General features: G+C 49.2%; 3 protein-coding genes across 3 annotated transcripts; 2 read left to right on the plus strand and 1 right to left on the minus strand.

Annotated features, from left to right (window-relative positions):
• Positions 1-7,761: 7,761 nt before the first annotated feature.
• Positions 7,762-9,043, plus strand: EDB91DRAFT_1256838 (uncharacterized protein; the record flags this gene model as incomplete). The annotated part of the gene is made up of 3 exons (XM_041324235.1): positions 7,762-7,955; positions 8,013-8,169; positions 8,447-9,043. The coding sequence occupies 3 exons, from the start codon at positions 7,762-7,764 to the stop codon at positions 9,041-9,043; spliced, it is 948 nt and encodes a 315-aa protein (XP_041169050.1).
• A 2,008-nt stretch (positions 9,044-11,051) lies between these two features.
• EDB91DRAFT_1064700 (uncharacterized protein) lies at positions 11,052-11,949 on the minus strand (the record flags this gene model as incomplete). Its single annotated transcript, XM_041314732.1, has 5 exons — positions 11,052-11,302; positions 11,356-11,438; positions 11,489-11,661; positions 11,710-11,742; positions 11,803-11,949. 5 exons carry the CDS (start codon positions 11,947-11,949, stop codon positions 11,052-11,054), a joined length of 687 nt encoding a protein of 228 aa, XP_041169051.1.
• A 414-nt stretch (positions 11,950-12,363) lies between these two features.
• EDB91DRAFT_1029079 (uncharacterized protein) lies at positions 12,364-12,774 on the plus strand (the record flags this gene model as incomplete). The annotated part of the gene is made up of 2 exons (XM_041312686.1): positions 12,364-12,471; positions 12,529-12,774. Coding segments are annotated over 2 exons (354 nt in total), but the record flags the coding sequence as incomplete, so codon positions are not given.
• Between the last annotated feature and the right edge of the window lie 1,799 nt (positions 12,775-14,573).

Raw genomic sequence — 14,573 nt, forward strand, 5'->3', positions numbered from 1 at the left:
GGAGTTGTCTTTTCGAAATGGGGAAGAGAGTCGTCTGCAAAACCGGAAGGTCAGGTCATCTGCAAAATGAGGGACTCACACCTCTCTCTCCCTTTGTGGTATTACTGACCCTCGGTTACAAGGCCATAGTAGCATGGATCTATAAAGAAAACTAAGAGGACACAGCTGAACGAGAATGCGCCAAGGAAGAGGAGTAGAGGAAACACGCACGGAAACACACACCAAGGAGCAGCTGGCAGCCTGCAAGATGTCTCGCTCTTGCTCGCAGTGTGTTCTCGTCCTCGGCATGTATTCGGCGGGCAGCGGCAGGCTGGTAATCCTCCCTGCCTATGTACTCCACCGAGACGATGGCGTCACCCAAGCGTGTACCGGCGGGTGGCTTCGTGACGCGCAGTTACCTTTTCGAGCGGCGTCACCCGTCACCTCGGTGGCGCACCGAAACCCGCATATATACACAAATGTATAGTCGACACTGTCAGTTCTGCAACCCTGGATGGCATTTACATGCGAGCCTCGAACGCTTCATACGGAAGGGGTCGCCCTCCAAGAGGACAAAGACTCAGTGACATTGGAAGGTGGTCGGGCTGCTTGGGCCACTGCTTTTGGATCGTAAGAAAACTCAAATTTGGATCGAGAAGCTGGTTCTTACTCGAAGTTCTACTTAGGTTCCTTGTACAGTTTTGCGGGTTGGGGTGAGTCGTGTGCTGGCGTTGCCAAGGAATGGCTCTGTGACTGAAGATTAATATGCCTCTTCATTTGGTGTCTATGAAGGTAAGTTGCGGCAGATGAAAGTGAGCCTGGAACATTGAACATTTTATTGCCCTCGAGACTTCTATATCCAGCATTACCTCACAAATTAGACATCATCTGCTATACCATTTGATGATGCTCAATAACTTCCTGGATGGTCCTGTTGGCTTCACCAATGGCGTCCGTGCAAGCGCAGGGTTCGTCAGCGCACTCCTTTTAATTGCATGTCTGTGCATGCGAACTCGCCTTGATCCACCGACGACACCGGTGAACTAGTACATTGCGGCAGCTAGAAAGTGTCTTCGTGGTGTACCGTTTACTCTTATGGTGGCAGGGTGAGACCTGTAATACACCTTCTCGCATTCCTCCACATAACTATCCTGCAGGGACTTCCTCTTCCAGATCGGCCTCTTCTACCCGGCATACTTCATTCAACTCGACTCCATCAAGCATGGCATAAATGTCGCCTTTTCATCTCACTCTGTGGGCGCCAGCACTGCACAAGCGATTTTAAATGCATCCAGTTTGATAGGACGAGTCACATCATGGTTTATTGCGCTGTTCACAGGGGTTCCGAACTTAGCCATCATCGCGACAATGTCGTGCAGTGTGCTCATTTTGGGCATGATTGGGTTGAATAGCTTGGCCAGCATCGTTGTGCTTGCCGTGCTTCATGGCTATTTTGAAGGGCTGTGTAAGTAATTTTTTTCCATCGGGGTGAAAAGTTTCTGACAGTTCGTTTAATTATGTAGTTGTTGCGATAACGTCTCCACTGATGGCTACTTTAATGCCAGACCTCTCTGAGCTTGGGTGCGTGGTTTCAATTCGGAGGTGCGAACAATCTGATTTGGATCATAGCGCGCGGATGGGCATCGCTGTCTTCATTGGTGGTGGGTACTATCAGATTACAATTAATTCTATGTTAATTCACGCGCGATCACTGTACCAAAGCGAAAGCAGAAACGACTCACTGTCGCAACATGTTCCGTCTTCCAGGATCATCGGGAGATGGTTAAGTCCAGCAGGTCCATCTGACATTGTGGTGAGCAGGCTATTGGTATAAGGCGCAAAGGGTCAGTCATGTGGTTGAATCCCAGATGCGATGCGAACGACTTGCATCATCCACGACCTTTGAACGACATGAATAACTTGGACAGCATGGCCCGCCGTGCGGGTTGGAGGCCCCGCAAAGGATGTTTTTACCCAGGCATGCACTGACAGACATAGATGTTGTCAAAGCAACAACAATAGCGAGGAGGGATGAGAAACGCATGACTTGTGCTAGGCAATATGAGAGTGGGATCTCGGTAGGAACACGGCTTGCTTTTATGTCCTAGAATTTTTCTCTCTCGAAGTACTTGGCAGTTCTATCAGGATGGATGGTTAAGCCTGGCGAATTTCAGACAGAGGGTACAAGGAGAACCTGTGACAGGGTCGGCGGATAAACAATCCAGAACACAAACAATATTCTCTCGAAGTACTTGGCAGTTCTATCAAGATGGTCAGCTTACCTGGCGGAAATTTCAGCCTTACCACGGCGTTCTTACTGGTAAGTACCTTGCGAAGATACCTGCGGACAGAATCTCATAGACGACCCTTGAGGTTAGTTTACAAGTTCTTGAACAAGTTAGTCAACCGCTCCGCTGGAAGCGCCTGACAATCTAATCGAGCGTCTGAAACCAGCTTCGCAAAGCCTACAACGACAAGCACGGCCATTAAGGTCTGCTCAGCCAGACGAATGTTCTGGGCGACTTGACTGAACGCACGGCCATTCGGATATAGTCTTGAGAGTACTACTGTGGATTGGATGAGATCGTCATTGACCATGTGACCAAATCCACGGCGTTCGTCATAGCAGATGGAATCTGTGCTGTTTGAATCAAGGAGGACTTGAGATGGAAGTTGAACATTGACGATGTCAGGCAGTTTGCGCATCCACCACAGGTGGTCTGTGTCGATGTTTGGTATGAGGCAATGAATCCAATTTCCCTCGGCAACGACATATGGAGAGGAGTATGTGGAAGTAACTGTGGCGATACATCGCTGCCCGGTGGTGGGAGAGGTTGATATTGGTGGGGGTAAGGTGTGCAGAAAAGGTATGGTACAGGGATGCAGAGCTGGCTAGATGATGATCTATGAGGTTGATGAAGTTGGTGTATGACGAAGAAACAACGTATTGCTTTGTCATGCATTTATCGGATGTTCGATGGATAATTACAGCTGCCAGGAAGTGGAGGCCACCGGGAGTCTGCAGCTGGACGACATGTTCAAGGGCGCATCAACCAAGCATATACAAATAAAGATACTAATAACCCAATCGGCCTGAGTCGATAGCTTAAGGTTCCAGCGTCCATCGATGATGGCGGGCACCCATCGTTTAAGTATCTTCTGCGCAGACATGCAACAGCCGCTATCTATCCTCACAGAATGTCATTATGGTCACAAGTCAGGCGAAGCTACAGAAACGCGTGGCTCAAGAAAATTTTCATAACGTAGACTTTTGCTTCATCACAAGTAAACCAAGGCTCGTCAGATGAAACATCATAATCATAATCCCGCTTTGCTCATGCTTCGATCACAGAACTCGCACAGGAAAGGGTTCTTCTTTCATCAAGTATTGTCGTAACTATTGGTGCATCTTGAGTCTATCATATTTGAGATGGAAGAAGGAGCCAGACGCTGTTCGGCCATTCAAAGGTAAGCACGTCCATTGTTTTTCTCTGGCACGCCAATACATATGATGCAGTACCGTAGTTTCTGGCCGTATTCTTCCCGGCTGCTGCCGCCTTCCGTAGTTCTCGATCTACAGCCCTAGCATTCCCCTCCCTCAATTAATAACCTCGCTCAGTTCTTGTCACCCCCTTCCTGAAACCAGCCAACGGTGACGGCGACACACCACCGCTACAATACTACCAGTTTGGTCTTCCACGGCACATATCACACGTGTTCCCCACCTGTTTATATTCTAGGTACTACCTTGTCGGCATCGCCTGCTGCCCAGGGTATCTGGTTATGAGCTCGTCCTGAGGACGGAGAGGTTGATGGGACCGTTGTGACAGTGATGAGTGATTGGAAGCGGTAGGGATAAGGCGTACTGGTCTTTGAATAATCTTGTCATGACGGTGTTTCGTCACTCGTGCAATACGTGGTTGATATATGTATGAGAGTGCGATGACCAGATATCAAAATATGAGGCAACACAAGCCGTCACACTGTGAGGGATGATAGTAAATTTGAGCTCCCGACCCTAGTCTCCCTTGACCATCGTTCGTTCAAGTTGCCCGGCATCCTCGCACCAAAGTGTTGACCTTCAATAATATTATGTACAAGATTAGTCACATCAAGTACGCGAGGATGAGAAAACAACGACTTGCAATAAACTTGAATCTTCCAGTCTCAACCCAACATCTGACTCGTATCTGCTCTTGACATGCACCGCTGTCTTCGCCTGACTGAGATCCTCGAAGAGATATGCCATTTTCTGTTCAATTCCGTAACAGTGCTTAAGATGATAAACACAATATTCTACTCACTGCCTGAACTCTCACCACTTGCATCTCCGGTGATTCAAGATCGACGGTCTGTCCTCAACTTCGCACTCACCTGCCGTGCATTTCGCGCTCCAGCACTCAATGTGCTTTATTCCCACCTAAATGAAATTGGGCCTCTTATTAAGGCCCTGCCTGATGAACTGGTTCATTTGCGCGAACCTTCCCCGGTGACACCAGAACAGTTCCACTCGTTGGTCCCCTACGCTACACGCGTCAAGATCCTCTCCAAGTCTTATGGTCACGATGACACTGCGTATGAACTTCTCGTTGCAAGTGCGCCTAAGATACTCTACTCTTTCCCAAGCTGCGCTCGCTCACATGGTGGGATTGCTGTCTCACATCCATCCCAGCCCTCAGGCTCTTCCTATCCACTCTCGAGTCCCTTTCCCTTCACCTCTCAGACACTTCATTTCTCAAGGCCATCATCCCTGACCTCCACATCACCGCCCCTTACCTCAAAGCCCTTGCCTTCGTAGGCTTCGTTGAAACAACCGAGGACAGCCCCTCGGAAATCGAGTCGCTCCTGCTCAGCTATTCTGAGGGTCTTACAAAGTTTTCATTCACATGCTACGATATCCCAAGCCACTTGCTCGATGTTATCGCTGCATGGCCACGTCTCCGATGGCTCACCCTCGAGCTGAGTTACGAAAGCATCCCCCCTGTACCTCTCCATATACCTCAGCCCTTTCAGGCACTCAATCACTTGCATATCTCATGCGATGATCTGGGCCTTTTCATGTCTTTCCTCCGCGCATTCCGAATACTCCGGATGGATTCTGATACGTGTTCCTTTGGATCTCCCAACCTCAAAACAATTCAGATAAACGCACTAGGCTGTAGCTCAGCCAACATCTGGTCTGAACTCCTCATCCTTCTCACCCGCATAACGCTAGAGCATATCATTGTCACCGATGGGTGTCGCGATCAGCACACCGAGCTGCACTGCCACATAGAAGTCTCAGCCTTTGAGTTCTGCTCCCTCCTCACGCATCCTACCGCCCTCGTAGACCTCAGGACACTTGTCCTCTCTCCCAACCACGCTTCGTCCATTGCACTCAACAACGCGGATATCCTCACGCTTGCTCGTACATGCCCGTACCTCGAAATCCTTGACCTAGGGATGTCCAACACGTCTGTATCCCTCTGTACTCTAGGCGTCCTTGTGAGGCGCTGCCGCGAGTTACGCAAGGTCTTCCTTTGTGTGGACGCGCGGCTCGATTCCCTCGCAATAACGCTTCCGAATAACGATGATGACAATGATCAAGTGTGTTTGCAACCCAACACGCGGTTGTACACACTGGATATTGGGGACTCGCCCATTGCGTGCGAGGGTCCCTTAGACCCACCAACTGCACCAGACCTAATGAGGTCGATCCCACGGTTCCTGCACTCGATGGCGCCAGGGCTTCAGGCCATTGTGACTACAAGTGGGATGGGCCGGGCCGGCCGGTACAAGTCGGAGTGTGGGGAATATGAACGGAGATGGGAGGTGGTATCAGACGCTTTGGCGGCAATGGCAAAAGATGCGAACTATAAAGTCGAGGGTAATGACATGTTTTATTTTCGTGGGCTGTGTTAGATGGTTGAATGGGGTTTGAGATTGTGTCGGCTCACCAGGTGTGTGCGCGAGGGGATGCAGTTTTGGTTTAAGATTGAGATGATTGTAGTATTTCACGGGTAACAAAAGCTACACACATCTTGTCGTACTCGCTTGCTGTTCTTTGCGTATACTACTAGTACTTTTCATATGTCCATGCCTTCGATCCTCTGCATAGTAAGTATGAAGATTCGAGTTTACAATTGTGGTGGTTTGCTTTCCCGTGTAAGTTAACCGACATAATGCAAATGCCGAGGGGGATTGTTTTACGCGGGCACTGTCAAGGTATGAGAGGGCATCTAGGAAATGGGAAGTCCGCGTCGAGTCCGTGCAGACCCCACACAGACTTCCCAATCCCCAGACTTTCTAGCCTGACTGCGCTGAAGGGAGAACATCCGACAAGTAGACGATTGTGAGAGCCGACTGACGATACCAAACAAACATGGAGTTGACCGATCGTTGGAGCTCAACGTTGTTATTCTGATCAATGCAACATGTATTGCTCCAAGCCCAGTAATGCCCTGCATCACGAGCGATTTTGCAGAATGTCTGCAACTTCACCGCAGTTCCGACTGGATCTAAATCATACACGACCTTGTCCTGAACGTCGTGTAGCAGGAGCTCCTTGCTTTCCCATCTATGCGATAACATAGCCCAACCGAAATGCTTCGCGACCACTTCTTCGATGGGTTCGGTTTGGATGGGCAGGTGCGTCACCGATGAAGACAAAATCTCTTTGTGCTCCGAATGCGGTCTAGTCACAGTGCTGTTTATACTGGTGAGAAATACCCCTTTTGAAAGACTATAGTCAGTGACTCAGAGTACATAGCCAACGTTAACATAGGGGTTTGCACTGTCTGCTCGATCGAAGCGGACGTTCGACAAATGAAGTGTCGTATATCAACTTTGTCTCATCTCCAGCCATGTAAGCCAGTTAGCACGAGTTACACCCACTCGGGCGACTCATGATAGGGGGCTTCAATGTCGACTGCAGCGAGGAGTTGACTCGGTACCGACCCAGAGCTTGATCATTGTATTATCATGGGAAGTGCAAGTGTTAAATTCACTGACAACATCAGTTCGACCGAGCTTTACGGCTCGACCCGGTTCTCAGTCTTCCGAGATGTTAAATCTTGCCCGAGGCAAAACCCCGAAACCGCCGATGTGTGGGTAAGTTGGAGGCACATCAACCAAGCATGTACAAATATCTTCATGGCCTTCGAATTAACCCACCTTCGATACGCTGATGTCTGGCGGTGGACGCTTCCAAATGCAGGCTCGTCGTTTTCGGCTGTGATTTCAAGCTTACTGGATGATATGTACTCGATGATCGATGTCGATGATTGTTCGAGATGTTCTATGCAGCATTCGTACAATATCCTGTTTTACTCACAAGCACGTTAATCAAGGATTTCATCGGACTCCATGACCATCAACCCTCGAAGTGATATTTCAATTTGTGTCCAATTCGGTTAATTCGGTTGACTCAAGCTTTATCTTGTACTCATTGCCCCGCATCTTACCGTCTCCGTACATCGAGACCGCCGCTCCATCCTCCTCCTGGCACTCATCTGTCGTGTATTTCGCGACCCAGCACTCGATGTCCCTCATTCTCACATGAAAGAGATCTAACCTCTTATTATATATGTCTGTCTGGAAAACTGATTCCATCAGCTGCAGGCAATCCTTGCCTGATGCATTTTGGGTTACCCGACCAAACAGTTTCACCCATTGGTCCTCCGCGCTGCACGCATCTACATCCTCTTCAATCCTTAAGCTTGTTACAACGGCATTGCGTGTACATCCCTACTTGCAAGCGCCCCCAAAGACGCCCCGCTCTTTCTAAATGCTGCACTCGCTCACATGGTACGATTCACGTCTCAACATCTATTCCCGCCATCAGCCTCCTCCTACCCACCCTACACCCTCTCCCTCTACGTCTCAAACACTCCATTTCGCAAGGCCATTCACACTCACTTCCATACCACTAGTACTGCCTTGCACCTCAAAGCTCTTGACTTTGTGGGCGAGGTCATCACGACCGGGAATGGCCCCTCGTAATTCGAGTCACTCCTGCTTGGCTACCCTGAGGGTCTCACAGAGCTGTTATTCAGATGCTGCGATATCTCGAGCGCTTGCTCGACGTTATCGCTGTGTGGTCACGCCTGCGATGCTCACTCCCCAGCTGGGCTTCAAAAGCATCCCACAGGATTCCTCCATGTGCCCCATCCCTTTCAGGCATTCACTCACCTGCACGTTTCATGCGAGGATGTGAGCGTCTTTACATCTTTCCTGCGCTCCTTCCGGATGCTCAAGATGAATTCTGATACATGCTCTTTCGGATGCCACAACCTCAAAACAATCCAGATCAACGCAAATAGATGCAGCACAGCCAGCAGCTGGTTCGAACTCCTCAGCTTTCTCACTCGCGCAAAGCTCGAGAACATCATTCTCACCGAGAGGTGTAACTATCAGGGTATACAGCCCTGTCTCGCACCCTCATCCTTTGACTTTCATCCCCTACTCGCGCACTCCACCACCCTCGTAGACCTTAGGACCCATCCTCTCTCCCAACCATTCTTCGTCTATCACACTCACCGACCTCGCCATCCTCATGCTCGCTCCTACATGCCCATACCTCAATATCCTTGACCTAGGGGTACACAACACCAACTGTGTGCGGCGCTGCTGTGAGATGCGCAAGGTCTTGCTCTCCAATGACACAGGGCTCGATCCGCTCGGAGCAACACCTCCGAATAACGACATCGACATGGATCAAGTGGGTCTTCAACCCAACACGCGCCTGATCAAACATGACGTCGGAGAGTCGCCCATCGCGTTTGCAGGCCCCCCGTACCCATCAACAGTACCAGACTTGATGGTGTCAATTCCACGGTTTCCGCACGCGATGGCGCCATGGCTTGCCGGTATCGCGAGGAGGGGGGAGAGTGGTCATTCCGGGACGTATGAGGCGAGGTGGGAGATAGTGTCAGACTCTTTTGTCTGTGATAGCGAGAGGCGAATAGTGACTGGTGGTTTCTATGTTCTTTCGGGGGGATGTATTATATGGGTGTTTAGGCGATCAGATTGTGAGCTCGTCTCAAGGAAGGAGAGGTTGGATGATGGAACTTTTTGTGTCTGCTGATATCCTGGGGTTTGCTTATCGGTTTTTTCGAACATTTACAGTACAAAGTTTCGTGGAAAGGCCACCCGCAGCCTTATGATGATTCGAAATCTTGCTTTCATTGTTGGTGCGCCACCGGTCTGACCATTGCACAGTACTTAAAACTGTACTCTGTAGCAATCTGATGTATCACACTGCCCTATGGCTCGTAGCAGACTCTGTATCACAGAATTGCTATAGACAGATATTTCGGAGAAATAATTGACCAAATGTGACATGCGAATCTATATTAATTACCATTGGCGTGTGGGGGAGTTGCACAACGGAGAAAAAGCCCGAAACGAGCCCACAATTGGAGGGGTCGTGACTGCGTGACTACTGGACCGGTTGTGGATGGCGGGGATGCTGCAGTGAGATCAGCGGGACTGCGGCAATCATAAGAGTTGAAACATACGCAGGCGGTGCTTCAAAGTAACTTGGACGATTGTGTTGATAAACTCCTCCTTCGTCCGAGAGTCTTCAACTGGTGCGTTTGCCTTCCAAACAGAAGAGTTTGCCTGATATTTATGGATGGCAGCGCTCACAGCTTCCCTGACGGCAGCTGCATTCGAAGATATCATGTACTGCTCGAAAGCAACACGGACAGAGTCAACCACAGTCTCCTGCTGGTTCTGGAGATAGTGTCGCTGCTCCCAGAGTTTGCAAGAGTGTTCGAGAATAATGACAGTAGCTAGTTAATCAACAATCAACACGCTCATTTCAATCGTGCCAAAAAATTCACCAGAACTGAGCTGAACAATTTGTTCCAGCGCCGATGAACCAGAGGCCTAGCACAGCTTCAACGTGAGAATCGTGTGGAAAGTGTGACCTATCGGACATACCAGAGAGTATAGTCTAGACTGCATTTGCTTATAGATGGAGCCAGAGGCCTAGTGAAATTATGATGACGTAGTCTATCTGAGCTGAGGATCAACACGCTTACGTCCTGATATGGATCAGAAATGCCTTGGGTCAGCAAGGCTCGAGGTTGATGGATCAACAGACTCACATTCTGCAAGCGGACGAACACATCCACAACCTGTCAACAGATCAGCAGTGTGATTGGCGAGGAAGGCTTAAGCTCGACAGGTCAATATGCTCACTTCCTGTCAAAAAATGAGCAATATGATTGATGGGGAAGGCTCCATGTCGACCGAGGAGGAAACACTCACACGCTAACAACAAAATAGCAATTCCCCCGGTCAGAAAGGCTTCAGTGGACGGAGAGTCAAAACACTCACTCGCTGTCAACATATGCGAAATTGGTGAGTAATGCTCGAGATCGATAGCGGACGGACACACTTACAAGCTGTCCATGAATCAACAATTTTGCTGGTCAGGAACGCTTCAGCTTGATGGCGGACGAACACACTCACAAGCTGTCAATGGAGATCGGCAATTTTGTCGGTCAGCAACACTCGAGCTCGACGGATGATGGGTGTACTCACTCGCTGTCAATGGATTGGCGATGTCTTCGGTCAGCAAGGCTCGAGCTCCATGAAGGATCAACACACTCACTTCCTGTCAACAGATCAGCAAAATCGTCGGTCAGCATGGCTTCAGCTTGATGGAAGATCAACACACTCACACTCTGCCAATGCATCAGCAATGTCTTTAATCAGTATGCCAGAGAGAATCAATAGACGTACTGTCTGCAACCAACCACTCAAAATTAATGAGACCAATTTTAGAATATTCCAATAATCTCACAGCAATGTCTTCAACCCAGGCACTCAACTTGCCTATTACCACAGGTATGGGAGATGAGATTGTTTGAGCAGAGTCGACAAGTTCTACAAGTATCCTCGACAATAAGAGCTTGGATATTTGGCTTTCAAATATATCCTTCGTGCAGTGATCCAAGTTGTCAATGGTCAGTTGAGTTGAGAACAACCACTCAAGCACTCCATCATTCAGGTTTTCAGCCGTGCACTGGATGAGTGGCCCGCAATCTGCACCATCCTTGTCCATGCCTGATATCAGGTGTAGATCAATACTCATCATGTATCACAATCTGATGACCAACAAGCGTACCAAAGAGGCATATGTGACATTTCGGAGGCCGTCCAATTTCCTTGGCATTGTATAGGAACTTCAACTGTGGCCCATTTGCAAATGACTCTTCAGCAAGCTTCGGGGCCAGTTCTCTTGCATCTTTCCTAGACACTCCATTTCTCCTCAGCCGTTCAAATTCAACATAGTAGAGGGCATCAAATTTGGTGAATAATACTATCACTGGAACTGAAGATTGCTGATCAGTCAATTATCAACAATGATCAGATGCAAAAGCTTACTACTGCCAGTGTCGCACTGAGAAAAAAAATTGACTTCTGCCTGGGTGAAGCACCTACTTTTGTCGTCCATTGGGATGCAATACCTGTCAAAGAGTTGAGTTAGCACATATCACAATCAGTCCATTATAGTTACCATATGGCATGGATTTGATCCTTTAAACTAGTTCTCTGGGAATGGTCTGCGATAAATGCCTTCACCCTGTCGAATTCAGATTCCGAGCCTGCTTCAAAACCGCATGAATCATGAAAGATGAATCCTGGGTTGCTGCGAAACACCATTCCATTCTCGATATCATGCTCTCCACGCTGGGAGCACATCAGGTCATGTTTCCAATTGATAAGAGCACATCTTACTCTTATGGATCCTATCACAACGGCGGGATCAATCTGTTATTGATGGGTCAATTATCACCACCAGCCTCTTAGTATTAGTATCACGCTCTGCACCTTTTCCCCAGTGCTGTTATATATTTCTGGGTTCTCCCGTGTGTCGCAAATCCTCTGGAGGATGGTTGTCTTTCCTGCATTCGCTCTTCCTATAATGAGGATTCGGACTCGGAAGTAGTTAAAGTTCTGTCTTGATGAAGGATCCATGGAAGAAGGTGAAGGAGACTGGGGAGTCAGCGCGGCTTCAAGTTCAAGTAACCGGTGGATAAATTCTGTGAGCACCCGAACCTGACGTGGGCAACAGGTATTTTGAGGTCAGCAACGTTGGTCGCAACGTTCCTGGGCTGTGACTAGTACCAGCGCTATTTTACGTGCTTCCTCTTTGTTATTTGCTTCGCCATTGTCTGCAGGCTGCGCCGCTGCTACCTGGTTCAAGCTCTTCAGTATGAGTACGGAGGATAACAATGCAGAGAAAAACACAGCGGCCAAAGACGAGTCTGCGTGAGTCCTCATTGCGGCGTGGTTGCAAATAGGAATTGACACCTTGGTTGAAGTACGCTCGGTCTTCTCCAGCAGATCGTGGACATCCTCCAGACCTCAACAATTGTCGAGGAAAGAGGAAAGGACATGCGTTCTAGATTTTGGGCTGCATACAAAAAGGTGTCGGGTGAACACGACGACAACATGTTCGAAAGGTGTAATGACAATATGAATATACTATTGACCTTCGTATGTGAAATATCTCTTTGTTCAATATTATCCATCCAACTTTCGAGTAACTTATAGGCTGGCCTGTTCTCCGCCGCCAACACTGCATTCATCATTGCGATGCAGCCGAATCCTGTTGATACCACCAATGCTCTTTTAGTCCAGCTTATCCAGATCACACTGTACGGCCCCTCTGCAGCCCAGCCAACGACCCTTTCGTCCTCCACCAACTACTTTCCCATCTTCTGGACGCAGGCACTTTCATATATGAGCCTCGCCCTCAGTCTTCTCGCTGCATTTGGTGCCGTTATGGGCAAACAATGGTTGAATTACTACAAGACGTGCCGTTATGGTGGTGGATCGCTTGAAGAGCGATGTAAGCGGAGGCACAGCAAGTTCCAAGGGCTAGAAACGTGGTGTTTCGAAGGCGTGCTACAGTCATTCGCGGACCTTCTCAAGGCCTCTCTGTTTCTCTTCGGTCTGGCACTCGGAGGTTGGATGTGGACGCAGCAGGGAACCATCTCCATCCTCATGATCTCAACAACTGCTTTCGGCTTCATTTGTTACGCTGTGACCATCTTGGTATCTCTGATACGTCCCGATTGTCCATTCCAGACGCGCCTCTCCTTAGCCATCCGTGCCGTCCTTTACCCCAATATCGAACGTGAAGAAGATTCCACTGCATCCGCGATGGAGTGGATGCTGAAGACTTCGACTAATCCCGATGCCGTCAGTGCGGCAGTCGAGTTGATGCCTCACACATCGCCGCCACCAAATTTGCCCCCTGCGACGGTATATGAAGTGCGAGACAAATTCAAGAGATGTTTCAATGAGGAAGGTGATATAATGGTCCAAAGCGATGCACCAGCGTATGGGAGATTGTTGATCCAGTCCTCCTGGAATGATACACGTGCAAGGGCTATACTTCACGAAAGCACTGTAACAGGGTGGAATTTCTGGAAATCGTGGCACACCTTGTATGTTGCTCCGGAACTGGAGGAACTGAAACGGTGTCGCCAGATGGCTGGTAATCCAGCGCAACAGTTACATTGCCAAGCAGATATACGCTCTGCTCTGCATATGATTTTGCCCGCTGGCAACGACAGCTTTACCAGGTCCAGTCTAGATGATGAACGATCAATGTGGGATGGTACATTTGGATTAGAACTCGATCTGCCGGACGCTCGCTGGCTTATGGAGAGTGCAGAGCAGTTCCTCGAAACCCAAGATTTTGAGGCAGCAGGAAATGCGCTCTTCTTTATCAGTGGCGCCTTGAAGAAATCAGTGGCCTATAGCCAACCCGACATCACCCGATTTCTGAATAGCAGCGATCAATCACGTAAATTGCGCCATAGCGCACTTCGTGCTGCTTGTCGAGCTCTTCACTACAAGTTGGAGTGCAACTCGCCATGTGATCCGTTGTTTTCGGAGGCTGCTTTGACGGCTATCTGTCCCCGCATCCAGAGTAGGCACAACAGAGACGACGACGACGACGACCAGTTCATCAATGCGATCCAGCTGCTCAAATACGATAAATGGCCCTGCGACCACGATCTAGCAGCTTCCCCGCTGCTTGACATTCAGCGTCTGGTACTCCTTGTGTTACCGGCACCATCACCTGACAGCCCCGCGAAGTATACTCTTTACTGCGATGCACTCAGTCATTTCATCTGTGCGGAGTTTGCGGAATCGCTGGAGCCTGTGGAGTCTGCAGACGAACGTTATGACTCTAGATGCGTGGCCTTACGCGTAGCTTGTAATATCAGACAAGGTCTGGCTGCGATCACTGCTGACGGAGTTGATGCGCCATTACTAGGCAAGGCGCTCTCCCAGCTCTCCCAGGCCCTCCTCACCGTATGTCATCGAGACAGCCTTGATGCCGACAGTAATTTCTACTATTTCCGTCTTATCTTTGCTCTCGCAAGTCGTCCCTATTGGCTCCCTCGCTCTGAAGAAGATGGCCATATCAAGAGGTGCATCGGACTCATTCCCAATTTTTGTGACCAACCTCCTTCTTGCCTCTTTTACCTCGCCGGATTCTTCCTTCGTATTCAACATGCTTACCCGCACTGGACCCCTCTGACTGAGCTTCACATCATCACAAGCAAACAGTGGTGGCACCT

Source organism: Suillus paluster (assembly GCF_016628075.1).
Source record: "Suillus paluster strain FC165 chromosome Unknown EDB91scaffold_222, whole genome shotgun sequence".
In the NCBI taxonomy this organism is placed as follows: Eukaryota; Fungi; Basidiomycota; class Agaricomycetes; order Boletales; family Suillaceae; genus Suillus; species Suillus paluster.